Source organism: Schistocerca piceifrons, chromosome 2 (genome assembly GCF_021461385.2).
Source record: "Schistocerca piceifrons isolate TAMUIC-IGC-003096 chromosome 2, iqSchPice1.1, whole genome shotgun sequence".
Taxonomy (NCBI): domain Eukaryota; kingdom Metazoa; phylum Arthropoda; class Insecta; order Orthoptera; family Acrididae; genus Schistocerca; species Schistocerca piceifrons.
In genome coordinates this window covers 713,154,376-713,169,539 of record NC_060139.1, presented here as the reverse complement: position 1 = coordinate 713,169,539, position 15,164 = coordinate 713,154,376, and the positions used below count along the sequence as shown (strand labels likewise).

Genomic DNA, 15,164 nt, shown 5'->3' with positions numbered 1-15,164 from the left:
GTTGGTTGGATAATTACATTCGGTGAAAGCTTCAGTGAGATCCTTGGTATGTTTCGAGAGGTACTACTCATCACTGCAGATGCAATGACCAAGGGTGGCTAGGCTGTACAGAAGGAACTTCTTTGTGTGGAATGGGTGGCAGCTGTCGAAGTGGAGGTATTGCTGGTGTTTAGTAGGTTTGATATGGATGGAGGTACTGATGTAGCCATCTCTGAGGTGGTCAACATCTAGGAAAGTGGCTTGTTGGATTGACTGGGACCAGGTGAAGTAAATGGGGAGAAGTTGTTGAGGTTCTGGAGGAATGTGGATAGGGTGTCCTCACCTTCAATCCATATAGCAAAGATGTCACCAATGAATCTGAACCATGTGAGGGGTTTAGAATTCTGGGTTTTTAGGAAGGATTCTTCTAGATGGCCCATGAATAGGTTGGCATAGGATGGTGCATGCTGGTGCCCATAGCTGTATCCTGCAATTGTTTGTAGGTAATGCCTTCAAATGAGAACCGCAAGGAATACCTGGTGGAAGGACTTCGTCAGCTGTCAGATACTTCCACCTAAAAACCTTGCCATCCTTACACAACCCCTGCTCCCAATCCCTTACCTCATGGCTCATATCCCTGTAATAGACCTAGATGCAAGACCTGTCCCATACATCCTCCTATCACCACCTAGTGGCATTAGCACATGGATAAACTAACTACGAAGCTCAATTCTACCTCCTTTGCACTTATAAATCTGTCAGTTCACTATTATGTACAAGGGCATATGGCTCCAATAGCAACAGATGTTATGTTTATACATTCACCATTAACATGCAATATTGAGTTCATTGCACTTTCCTAAGCAATTTCATGGTTACCTTCACATATGCCAGAAAAGAAATATACCACATAAAGAAACAAAACAAAGAATAAATCAGTTATGTTATTCACCACACTTGTCGTCTGCAGTTGAGTTAGCAGAGTGATATGACAACTGTGTGCAGTATAGAGGGAGTGGCCAAACATGTGCTCTGATTGGTTGTTGCTGTGGTAGCCGTCCTGTAAACACAAAGCTGTCAGTCACTTTGTTATTCTGATTCAGATATAGTATACTTTCTCTCAGTACTGTTGTGTTTATTATAATCAGAGACAGCGCAACTGTGGACAGATAGGTATTTATTCCATAGAAGTAGGCAGTAAGGAAATGGTGTAAAGTTGATAACTGAACATCTTGCAGAAGCCTCTTAAGAAACCTTGCAATTCTTAAATTTACATGCCAATATATACTCCCTAATGAGACCTTCTAGTTTAGTGTCACTGCATAAGCATTTGTTGGAAACATGCCAAAAAGGCGTCTTTCAGAAGGAAGTTAAGCTCAGCTGTCTTTGCTGCCATAATGTACTCTCTTGTCGCCAAAAATGTCTGAATCAAGTGCAAGGAATGTACTAGAACATCATGATGATGGAGGCAACACTTTTCTGTGGGCTGCAAGTGATGGAGAACAACCCTGTAATATCCTTTGGTGATTGTTTGATCCTGTGGCACATACTCATGGTGTACCACACCGCTGAAGTTAAAGAAAGCAGTCACCATAACTTTGACATTTCTGTGCACTTGGTGGGCCTTCTTTGGTCTTGGTGACAAGAAATGCTTCTACTGTGACATTTGGGATTTGGTTCCTGGGCCTTACCCATACACCCAGGACTTGTCACAAGTGATTATGGTGTTCGCAAAGTCAGGGTCACTGTTTGGGGAGTTCAGCATGTCCTGTGATACTTCAACACAAAGTTGCTCTTGCTCCACCATCAGCAGCTTCAGCATGAATTTAGCCGACACTCTCTTCATGACCAAGTCTCTGGTGACAATAAAATATTCCAAAAAAGTGCTGATGCTCACTTCTTCTGCAATTTCTCTGATAGTTCACATGACGGTTCCACATCACCACAATATTCACCTTGGCAAAGACCTGACCACCTCTGCATGTTGATGGTTGACTGGAATGTGGCTTGCTCTCCACTGATGTGCAGCTATGTTTAAAACCAGTTGTATCACTCCTTAATTTGTGTGATGCCCATACATCATCACTGAAAGCAGTCTGAATCTTCTGAATGGTTTCCCCCGGGCTGTCACGCTGTTTCTGGCTAAATTTGATGCAGTATTGTTGCTTCAGTCATTCCATCATTTCCCTTGCAATAAAACATCAATGTGAGCACTAGCTGCTACCTCACTCGACTGCTGATTGCTATTGATATTTGACAAAAAGTTCACACATGTGCATGAAGGTTCAAGTTTGGCTTTAGGTCAGATACCTATCTAACAGACCTCATATGTTTACCGTACATCCTGATCTGGCAAACATCAATTTTTACAGATTTGGTGATAATTTGAGACCAGCTGAGAAGATTGTGTCTTTATTTGTGTGGGGCAGCTGTCCACCAAGAGCCACTTGACAAAAACTGTGAAGAGAAGTACAGTTACTTAATGACCCTGCATGTTGATAATCTCTAGTATTACATAAATCTCCATCACAATTTGTTATGGAGTCTTGCTTATTTGAAATGTCTTGACTGAACAATTAACACATATGTTCGTTCAATGAATTAATTTCTAATTTCATCTAGTCCTTACTTGGACCACTATCTTTTCCCATGCTACTACCCTGAATTTTAAACATATCGCAGTGTTTCTGCATAAAAATAACTTACAGATATGCTGTGCACAAACTGGGAAAAGACTTATTGGTGGAATGTCAAGAAACAAAAAGATAAGTGTAAAAGTTTTACTAGAAAAATATTTTATTAATATTATCAAACAATGTTTCAAGTTTGTTACAATTTTTCATTTTTAAAATAACTGTATAAAGTATATGAACAAATTGAGGTAATGAAATGCAATGCATGTGTTCACTTGTAAAGAGAAGGAACAGCATAAATGTAGCAATTCATTCAATTATGATTAGATTTTTAAAGTAACAAAGAATAAATAAGCCATTCAATATCCACATATGGAACAAATACAAACGTTGAAAATTCTTAAAATACTGTGATAATACAAGTGTCACAAGTCACAATTGAAATGAAGAATAAGGAATTTATTCAAATACTTGATTGGTGTCGATACTGCACTATAAAAAATAAGCTAAGCCCACAATAATTGTTTGCAATGAATGTTAACAATTTATCTTCACTGTTAACATAATATCTTGCTATGAATTGATCATGAAGAACATTCTTATTTTGAAATTTAGTGCACATAAACCCATTAAGAATACTGTCAAAGAGGTTTTGGTTTATGTGCAGTTAAAAATATGGAAAAGAGTTCATAATTATTTTAGGAAAGCATGGAAACTAGAATTATCTTATCTCCTGGACTTTTAAAAAGTATAAAAGAATGGAAAATTTGTGATGCCTGCCAAGTCTTGCAACATAGACATTTTTGTTTAGTTATTTGTATTTATTTTTTGAATGAATGATGCTATCAAAAGATGTAAACATACGAAACATTCTGCTATGTGGGAGTGAAGATTACTTACATCCATTTGTTACCTCTAAGTTCAGTCACTATTGCACTGAACAACAACTTTAGGATAGATGAGGATTTCAGAAGTATGGAGTTACTGCAGATGGATCCCTGATAAGGAAGGCTACACACTGATCCATGTAAACTGCAACTCTTGTCTCAGCTACTGGAAGATTGCTCTGAATGCAGACTGAAGATATTAGCTTGATTCTTAAAGAATATGGATGAAGATGCTACATTTTTACAGTGTGCTGTTTTTCCATGAGATACTTGTGTCAATACAGAGGCCAATACCCAGAATCTGCAATATTTGTGCCAGAATAAACTCTTCTTGTATGAACTTCACCGACAAGGGGACCAGCAGGTTATCATATGATGTAGTTCATGGAACCAACATGAGGTTGTCTCACACTTTTTGGAAGAGGCTGAAAACAAGAACTACTAGACAATATTGCTCAGTTACCTGATATATGAACTGTACAGTACTGGAATGTATCCATCATTAAATTAATATGGCATTTACAGTTCTGGCAGAATGTAAATAATTTAGGAGCAAACGTAATCCCTCACCAAATAGTAGGTTCTTCTACAGGCACATAAACAGGACTGAAAACTTTGCCACCATTCAGACAAATCCTTTTCTGAGCTGCAGTGCCCTTACACACACACACACACACACACACACACACACACACACACACACACACGCACACACACACACACACACACACACACACACGAACAAACAAACAAACACCTATGTAAAACTACATTGCGTTAGTTGAATAAACAATGCAAGAACTGCAGTTGGTTGAAAACAGAATGCTGGAACTGCAGTTCTGCAGGTGGATTGGGGTTAGAGGCTGTGTCAGGTGAAATGGATGAGGGAAGAAAGGAGGCAGGGAACAGATAGGAAGTCTGCTGAAAAATGGTTAATTGTTCAGAGGGAGGCACATGTAATCTCCTCATGGCCAACACCTGGTGGTGGCCATTCATTTGGGTGGACAGTTGGTTGGATGTCATGTCCACATAAAGTGCTGTGCAGAAATTTCAGCAGAGTTATACATGACACATCTGCTTACACAGATGATCCTGCCTCTGATGGGATAAGATAAGTCTGTGTTGGAACTGACAGATTGCAGGAGTGTGTTCCTATTAAACATTACCTTTCCTAACATCTTCTGACACCAAACCCACCATTTTGTTCATTGTACATCTCACTAAGTAGATTGGTAATCATACCTACATCTCCTGTGATAGGTGGATATACAAATGAATCTGCAGCATCACCATGGGCCTTTCAGGACACCATCCTATGCCAATCTGTCTATTGATCATCTAGTGGAAACCCTCCTAGCCTCTCAATACCCCTAAGCTATTGTCTGGTTCAGTTTCATTGATGATATCTTCATGATTTAGACACAGGGCCAAGATATCCTATCCTCATTCCACCACAGCCTCTACACCTTCTCTCCCATTAGCTTCACCTGGACCTGTTCTGATGATTACATCTATACTTCTGTCTATATCAAGCTCACTAAGCATCAAGATCACCTGCAATTTGACAGCTGTCATCCCTTCCACGCCAAAAAATCTCTCCAATATATTCTGGCTAGCCATGGGGTGGCACAGCTGGAGTGATAAGAACTCCTTTTTCTTGTGTGCTGGAGGTCTCATTAAGGCCTTCACAGACAGACACTAAACCCCAAACCTAGTCCATGTGCATACTTCTCACATCCAGTATTTACATATCCTTAATCCTCCCACCAACCCAAAAAATCAACTTCAATGGATAAGCCCTCTCATCAACCAATATAATTCTGGACTGAAACAGCTGAACCATATCCTCTGCCATGGCTTTGGCTATCACTGTGCCTGGAAAAAAGGAATATCCCACCCAAAATCTGTGAGGTATTCTCCTGCCCACACATCCTATCCTGTTCCATTGCTTTGCCATATCCACCTCCAACCTCTTGCCAAATGGATCACATCCCTGTGGAACCTAGGGTCCCCCTCACCCCAGCACCAGCATTTCTGAACCGTATAGATGGGAGTTATCACAGCACATCCTTTAACATAATCCTCCAGGCCTAAATATCTGCTAATGCCCTGCTCTACACCCACTTCCTCCTTGCCCCAAGAAACTAACTTCACTCATGTTGCACACAAACCCTCTTTCCCACAGCCTCCCCTTTTCTCTGTTATGTCACCCATCCCTTCTCATCATAATCAATTTGTGCTTCACGAACTCATTGGTTCTAGTTTGTGCATTCCTATCCCGTGAACCTGCTGCCTCTGCATTGCATACAGGAGGCATTCCTATCTTGCACACCTGCTGCCTCCTTCCGAGCCATCAGCTATCCTTCTGCAACCATCCCTCCCTCATCCAGCCCCCCTTCTCTCCTTGCACTCTTCACCCAACACAACTCCTCACATCGGTCTACCTGCAGAACTGCAGTCCTGTCACTGTGTAGTCATCTGGCACAATTCAACTGTACAGGTGTGTGTGTGTGTGTGTGTGTGTGTGTGTGTGTGTGTGTGTGGATGGGTGGGTGAATGGGTGGGTGCACACATATGTATGTGTACTCTAGCTTGAAAAAATATTTGTCCAAAATATACCAAAGTTCTCAGTTTAGTTTACATGCCTGTTAGTAATGCAGTGCCTCTACTATTTGGTGAGTTGTGTCTTTACTCCTAATTTATTTTCATAATTAAATTAAATAGAAGTGATTCATGTATGATGGTACTCCATCAGATGTAGCCACCATCACAAATTGGCTATAGAGGACTGGTTGGATTCTACATTCCTGGAATCCTGGATTGGCTATAAAGGAGCTGCTGAAAGGGTTACACAGCCATCAGACTGTGATTTGTGTGAGTGTGTTAAATTTTTGATATGTAATATGACTCATCATCATTCAAGAGGCAACAACATATGTGAAGTAATTGTCCCAGTTACTAAACCCCCAAGTCATCAAAAATTTACAGTTCTAGCTATATGTGTACAGCTCAGTAGACAACATATTATTTAAGCACACTGATTCTGCTTATGCTACAGGACTTTTCGGACATACATCCTATACAATGAGTTTGATGGTGTACGCAATTTGCAAATGCAGGTTTGTCGAAAAGTATCAAAAAAGGAAACTGTCTACCTTAAGTTAATGTTATAAAATGAGGCAGGAAATGGTGATAGAATGAAAAACATTCTGTAGACATAAACATAAATTAGAAACATAATAGAAGTGTCCACCATATCAGCAGATAGAATTCATTGCATATAAAACACCCTGTTATTGCAAACAAAAATATTAATGGATAGAAACTGCTACAGGTATTTAACAGAATGGCAAAACTAAAAGGACAAACAATAATTAGAACGGCATGTTACATTACAATAAGTAAACCAAAAGGAAACAGTGTGACTGAAGCCCATTAAGACTAATTTTATGACGAAATCTGTTGAAGATAATCACTATGCACTGCAGTTCTCATAAGAAGTTAAAAATAAAACTTTTGCGGTAAGGCATGCAATGATAGAAACAACAGTGCAGTGTTAGCAAGAAGAATATGAGTAATTATATAAAGCGTTAATGAAATGCAGAAACAAAATATGTGCATAAGAATACAAAGGAAAATACACAAAAGAAAGAAAAAGGAATAGTGTACATCTACTAAATACAATTAAAAAAAAAAAAAAAAAAAAAAAAAAAAAAAAAAAAACAACATGAGGGTATTGCACATGACACATGTATGAAACTGCATGGCTAAATGATAGCCATCTGTGATGAGTTAACATGTTCTTGAGCAATAAACTTAGTTTGCCTCTGAGTTTAGTTTACAGTTTTCATAACAATTTTCAAAAACAGTTTAACAATTTTGTTAGTAAAAAATTAATCAAGTTGAAAGTTATATTCTTCAGTGTGCAAAAACATGAAATTTCAAAGAGAGGTGAGGGTTTATCCATTATCAGAATATCTGTCCCACAAACACAATTCAGAAAATAGATTTTCTTTTGATTAACACTTAGAATGGAATTAACATAAATAATCCATCTAGTAATGAGGAGGATAGAACAGTCCACTACAATCAGATCACTAAATAAACAGTATGTATCAAGTATGAGAAACCCAGGTGGGTATATCAATCTGAAGTAAAGGAGACTGAGTGAAATAAAATAGTATCAACAATATTTTAAAAATCAAAAACAAGAAGTAAGAAAACTGATGGGAGAAAAAGCAGAGAATACAGCAAAACTTCATATTAAACATGGAAGAGAAGCAAATCTTAATACATTTGCTTAATATTAAATGCATACTGCTTAAGGTACAATATTTTTGCATTTTAAAGATTTTTACTTATCAACAATAGTTGACATTATTTTTGTACTTGTCACAGCCTTAGTAGATGGTATATAACTCAATTTGCAACACCAGTCACAACATTCCTATAATAATGTACTGGCAATAATTACTACTCTGAAGGTAGAGAAATAAGTTACATATACTGGATGCATTGCTAATAGAATCCTAAGACTATTAAATGGTCCCATAATCTTCAACAATAAAACAATTTCAATTTAACAATCTTTGTATCTGACGCAACAAGCAAATTTTATTATTTCCAAACTTCTTCGTTTTTTTGTGTGGATACCTCAAAACAATAATAAAACAAAGATGTTGGAAAAATTGTCAAAATGCACAGAACAATACATATATATCTACAGATCAATAAACAGTTGCACATACGAAATGCTGAGTATCTATATTTCAGCACCCATTCAGAACACAGAGTCTTACTTGGATACAATTTATTTATGCTATCAGTCATATTCAGTGGCACCTATTCTGTAATCACTATCTGAAGGACTAACAGTTAAAAATGTTTTTCATCTGAAATATAGGCATTTCCATAGCAAAAGTTGCTAATGCATGACTGTGCGATGGCGCTCAGTTCAGAGGTAGTTGGTCTGAAACATGGTGTTGGAAGAAATTTTCTCCTCTCGTATGTGGTCAGCAAAGGGAAAGAGGAATGATCACCAGACTTGGCATCAATGTCTTAGATTAAATTCCAAACCCTCCACAGTGTCCTACAGCATGATCAGATGGAGACTTTATGCTCAGTGGTCCCCTTTGTGCTACATGAGAAGAATAGGCTATTGCTGACAGCAGTTTTCACCCCCTACCTTCTCTCATCATCATGAGACACAAGTATGGCACCATACTATACAAACATTCATTACAGAGACACTTAAGACACAACTCTTACACACTACAAAGAAAAGGACCATTATGCCTTTCTGATTAGGAGGGTGGATTTACTCCTCAGGGCCTCGTAGCCAACAATTCCATTTGAGCAAGTCACATACAATTTTCTTTAGTAGGCACTAATTGGACCAAGTCACAAACAATTTTCTTTAGTAGGCACTGGTCTTCTGCAGTTGTGTTAATGCCTTTGAAATATATAGGTACAAGATAAAAGTTCTGAACAGCAGATAGCCAAGAAAATGATTTTCAGCTTTGCCGCATCAGGAGAAAGTATTGTACAATTCATTTTCTTCGTGCTAAGTGGTTGTTTTGTTGAGAGCTGCAAGACTTGTTGATACATCTCGTACTTTGCTCACTCGCCGAGCCCACCAGTTGTTTGATTCTCTTGCTGTCCCAGGAGGCAAAAGTGGAGGCAGCTGTAATCTCCCTTGAAGTTTACTTCCATCTTCTCTGTCACGAAAATTACTTGGAGAACCTGCTGCTTTGAGGCCAATTTCATACTTTCTCTCTTTCTCCAAAAGCTTCTCACGTTTCACTTGAGTTTGGACCTCTTGTGGAATATCTGGTATGGCATATGCCATAATTCCTGTCAGCGCAAACACAATATGCTGCAAAATTGAAAATAAAATCTTTTTAATTAGAGTCTCTAAAGCACATTTAAAAATATAATTGAAGTACATATGTTTTTATGTGCAACTATGAGGGTGTGCTGAAAAGTAATGCACACAAATTGTGGTAACTGTTAAAGCTTTTTATATAAAACAAATATTGTTAACATGCAACACCTTTATTCTCCATGTCTACAGATTTGCAGCCCTCTGTTTGCTAAAAGGCTCCAAATTGTAGTGTGTAATATGGTGGCATATAGTCTAACTATGTCAGTCTCTGAGAAACAGCATGCTGTAGTCAAGTTTTGATTTCAAAGAGTTCATCCACATGTGGAGCCCCCTCTCCTTCACCATGAAAATGTCAGACAACACACAAGTGCTTCAACATCTGCCACAGTCCAACACCTTGGATTCACTGTCTTTAACCATCCTCTGTAGAGTCCTGACTTGGCCCCATCCGATTTTCATCTTTTTCTGATGAAGCAGTGCAAGCAGAAGTGAGACTGTGGCTGTGTCGAAAAGCTGGTCTCTTGTTGGGGGAAGTGTGCTCATCACCAGATTAACTACGTTGAGAATAAAGATGTAGAATTTTAATAACATTTGTTTGATTTGTGAAGCTTTGAGAGTTTTCACATTAAAAAATCAGAGGCATTACTCTTCAGCACACTCTTGTAGTATTTCATTGTACACAAGTTTTGCTTGCTGTTATTCATTTTTTTAAGTCTCAGTGCTCATTCTCTATGTTCAAATTAAAAGGACTAATACCTATGTATAAGCTAAAATGGAATCTCAAATAAAAAAATATGAAGAGAAACAACAGACAATAATTAGAAAAGGCAGTCACTCATCAGACAAATGATGGATAGATTCATTTATTTGTAAGTGAACTGCTGACTTTCATAATTTTTGTTTGGTTGTTTTTTCAATCATGAAACTGTCACTGTAATACATACAAAGCATGCAGTGAAAAGAAATAGAAAACTTAACAAAGAAGACATACTTCTCAGGTGATTTTTGAACTAATTTTTCAGTTATTTTTGCTAGTTTAAGCTCACTGATGATGAGAAAAAGTTGTTCTGAGCTATAATAATAACAGAACAAAATGGAGGAACTGCTAATTGTAAATGAAATAATGGCATATTGAAATTCTATTTTACTGAACAGTTGTTTGAAGTCTCTAAATCTCTAAGGCAATCACATACATCTGTAATAGCAATGTTACTAAAGCCAACTTAAAGCAGTGCACTACTGGGTACATAGTTCACTTACTTCAAATACAACAACAAATGCAAGTCTGGCTGCAAAGACATGCCAGTAGACAGCTGAAAGGCCATACGGATCCTCAGAAGTGGCATTGTTACGATAACCTCTATATTGGCAAGTCTCTGGAGGTGGTGTGTTGGGATTGTCATCATCATCAGGTATCATATCTTTCTGGAAGTCAGATGTATTGAATTCTGACAGAAAGAAAGAGTAATAGAAATGTAAACAAGGGGGTGTAAAATGGCAATTTTATTACACAAACATCAACACAAACTACATTATTTCAACCTCATTAAGGGAAACAGAAAAATGTGCTATGCAAGAGCTAATACTTATAAAAGCCACTATTATTTTTAGCTAATAATTTTAATGGCTGGTACTCACTAGTTTTAATACAATACAAAACTTGAGGATGCATGTTAACATCATTGCTTTGGTACACTTAGAGCTACTCACTGGACAACCTGATTGTAATCCCCATCTCTCCCCAACCACTCTGACCTCTACATATAAAGGTATGCATATGTACTTATGTGTATGGGAAAATGAATGAGTTTTCAAAATATATAAGTATGGAAAACTTTCCAAAAAGGTCTAGAAGAATGTAAAGCATGGAATTCAACTAAAATTGAGACTTAGTGACTTCTATGCAATTCTAGTGTACTACTGCTAAATGGTCTGACAGAAATGGCCCACCATCCAAATTTTAAATAGGGAGTAATGTTTAATCAACTAATGATTTGTATCAGTTATTCATTTTATTAATCTTTGACATGTCAAAAATATACTTTTAGAAACATCACAATTAACACTATGCGGTATGAAGTTCACAGTTTCCTGTTTGAACGAGTCCCAAGCTTATACAGTGAGAAGCTGGACCACATTGTAACTATCCCATATCAAATTTCACTGTAGATACTATGGTCACCCCAAGATACTGTGCAGCAGACATTCCCCTATCTCATATGCTTCCCTGTCTTTAATGATGACAATGTTGACAGAATTCTACCTTTCACTGAAACATAAAAAATATACCATGGTTAATCACTATAAAACAATGTCTTCTCATTGCTCCATGATTCTGTACTACGTTCCAAAACTAGGTGCAGTCTAGCATTTGTTATGATGATTAGTGACAGCTTTTGGATAAAGTCCTCTTCTTGTGGTGCATAGCAATATATGATTCCATAAAATGCTTCCTCTGTGTGATGAGAAGCAATCTATCCTTTCCATAAAGCAGAAATATTTCTAGTATTCCTTTTCACTGTGCCTGCCTGCTACTCAATGCCACCGCTATGTGGAGAGTAGCATTCTGTCCTTTCAATGTCGTTTCTATTCCACCCTTAACTTCCCATCATTTGATAAGTGGCACTTAGTTACAGGACCATGTTGGAAGAAGATACTATTCACATATTACATGTAGTAGTTAATTATCCTATGTCTGTCCCACTGCTCTTCTGTACTGTCTAGATTTTTTGGTAGAATTTTGTGTAAAAAAATTCAGTCAAATGCATTGTGGGTCCAAATAATAGTCATTTGATGTTAGCAATGTGACTGCATCCACTGGAAACTTCATTTTTTTTGTTTCTATAAGTATTACATTTGTGTAGGATGAATTTCATTTTTTCAGTTTTTGTGCCAAATATCACAGTAAACCAGAGTTTGATTCTTTGTGAATCTAACACATTATCTTCTTAAAACATGGTACTACTCTCTATATCCACACTAGACGCAGTTCACCATACAGTTCTTTTGCTGTTGAGTCTCTTTTCAGTTCAGACAAAAGGATTTGGTCCTCCTCACACAAGACTACTGAATAAAGTCCCATTGTAATTTCATAAGCAAAGAGTGATGATATATATTTATTATACTGTACATGTGTAATCGTCCTTCATTTATAACTCTTTCTCTTTATTAGCAATTTAAAATTCATACTAATAATTTACAAGGAAATACTGAGCTGTTTTGTATCGTATTAAATATAAAATATTACAGTCTATTCATAATGAAAAACTACAATATTGACAAATATAAACTGTTATAGCTCACAAAAGCCATGTTACTAGTAAATATCAGCACAGTAATAGAATGAAATATTTAAAATTTATGTATTCACAAGCCTTTGCCACACTAAACTATCTTTTGAACAGATTACCTACTTCGGTATTTCACATGTGTGAAACTATCAAAAGTTAACAAGAGTGAAACAATGGAAAATCCAGAATGGAATGCAACAATATTATGAGAAGGAAAGTTGTTATTCACCATACACCGGAGATGCTGAGTCAAAGATAGGCACAATAAAAAGACTTTCATAAATAAAGCTTTTGGCCATTGGACTTCATCAACAATACATACACACACACACACACACACACACACACACACACACTGGCAAATGCAACTCAAACACATGACTGCAGTCTCAGGCAACTGAAACCACACTGTGAGCAGCAGCACCAGTGCATGATGGGAGTGGCAATTGGTTGGGGATAAGGAGGAGGCTGGCATGAGGAGGGGCAGGGATAGTATGGTGTGGGTGGCAGACACTGAAGTGCTGCAGGTTAGACGGAGGGCAGGGAAGAGGTGAGGTGCGGAGTGGGGGGGTGGGGGGTTCAGAAGCGGTAAAGGAAATCAATAAAAAGACTGGGTGTGATTGTGGAATGACGGCTCCGTAATGCTGGAATGGGAACAGGGAAGGGGCCGGATGGGTGAGGACACTGACTAACGAAGGTTGAGGCCAAGACGGTTACGGGAACATAGGATGTATTACAGGGAAAGTTCCCACCTGCGCAATTCAGAAAAGCTGGTGTTGGTGGGAAGGATCCATATGGCACAGGCTGTGAAGCAGTCATTGAGATGTGGGATATCATGTTTGACAGTGTGTTCAGCAACAGGGTGGTCCACATTTTTTTTGCCCACAGTTTGTTGGTGGCCATTCATGCGGACAGACAGCTTGTTGGTTGTCATGCCTACATAGGATGCAGCACAGTGGTTTGTTGGGTTGAGTAGGGCCAGATGAAACAAACTGGGAGAAGTTAATGACATTCTGTAGGAATGTGGACAGGGTGTTCTCACCTTCAATCCAGATAGCAAAGATGTCATCAATGATTCTGAACCAGGTGAGGGGTTTAGGATTCTGTGGTTTTAGGAAGAATTCCTCTAGATGGGCCATGAAAAGGTTGGCATAGGATTTGTTTGTAGGTAATGCCATCAAAGGAGGAGTAATTGTGTGTGAGGATATAGTTGGTCATGGTGACTAGGAAGGAGGTTGTTGGTTTGGAATCTGTCAGGCACTGGGGAAGGTAGAGTTCAATAGAGTGTTCAATAGTGGTAATGCCATGGGCATTAGGAATGTTAGTGCACAGGCAGGTGGCATCAGCAGTGACGAGCAGGGCACCTTGTGGTAAAGGGTCAGGAACTGTGGAGTGTCAGTGGAGGGAATGGTTGGTATCTTTTCTATACGAGTGTAGGTTCTGGGTAATAGGTTGAAGGTGTTGGTCTATGAGAGCAGAGATTTTTTCAGTGGGGGCATAGTAACTGGCCACAATGGAGCATCCTGGGTGGTTAGGTTAAGTTTATGGACTTTAGGAAGCATGTGGAAGGTAGGAGTGCAGGGTGACTCCAGGGAGAGGTTCTGGGATGGGCCTAAGGATTTGAGTAGTGACTGGAGATCCTACTGGATTACTAGAATGGGGTCACTATGGCAAGGTTCGTAGGTGTAAGTTTCTGACAGCTGGTGGAGTCCTTCCACCAGGTATCCTTGCGGTTCAAAACAACAATGGTGGAGCCTTCGTCGGCAGCCCCTTCCCTGTTTTTACACTCCTGCACTACACAGCTGTCTTTCGATCCCAGTTTTTTTATTGAATTCCTTAGCGCTACTCCCCCCCACCCGCCTTGCACCTCACCTCTCCCCTGCCCTCTGTCTAACCTGCAGCACTTCACTGTTTGCTACCCCCACCATACTATCCCTCCCGCTCCCTATCCCTGCCGCCTCTTCACCACCACCTAGTTACCACTCCCATCATGCACTGGTGCTGCTGCTTGCAGGGTGGTTTCAGTTGTCTGAGACTGCAGTTGTGTGTGTGAGTTGCGTTGGTGTGAATGTGTGTGTGTGTGTGTGTGTGTGTGTGTGTGTATGTGTGTGTGTATGAGCGTCTGTCGTTGATGAAGGCCAGTGGCCTAAAGATTTAATTGTGAAAGTCTTTTCGTTGTGCCTATCTTCGACTCAGCATCTCCACTATATGGTGAGTAGCAACTTTCCTTCTCATAATACTGTTAACAAGAGAGAAATGGATGGAAGAAGCGTTGTGCAGCAAATGCACAATTTTAAAGTACATTTAGAATGAGACTAACCAGTCACACAAAGTAATTCCTCAGATGCAAAGAAGCACACATACAAGCAATCATATATGCACAATTCACATACACACACACATGGCCAATGATGCCTGCAGATACAGAGGTGCAGTTTCATTACGTATTTAGTTTCGAGTTCCATGGACTCTTGATGCAAGTGTATCGCTA

The 15,164-nt window shown here is 38.9% G+C and overlaps 1 protein-coding gene across 1 annotated transcript in view; it reads right to left on the bottom strand.

Annotated features, from left to right (window-relative positions):
- Window positions 1-9,062: 9,062 nt before the first annotated feature.
- LOC124775791 (anoctamin-4-like) overlaps window positions 9,063-15,164 on the bottom strand; it is a 332,872-nt gene continuing 326,770 nt past the window's right edge. Inside the window, exons 20-21 of the mRNA XM_047250621.1 lie at window positions 10,644-10,831; window positions 9,063-9,374 (exon numbers count right to left, since the gene is read on the bottom strand). Coding sequence (XP_047106577.1) covers window positions 9,063-9,374; window positions 10,644-10,831 — 500 coding nt within the window. The remainder of the gene's footprint in view (window positions 9,375-10,643; window positions 10,832-15,164) is intronic.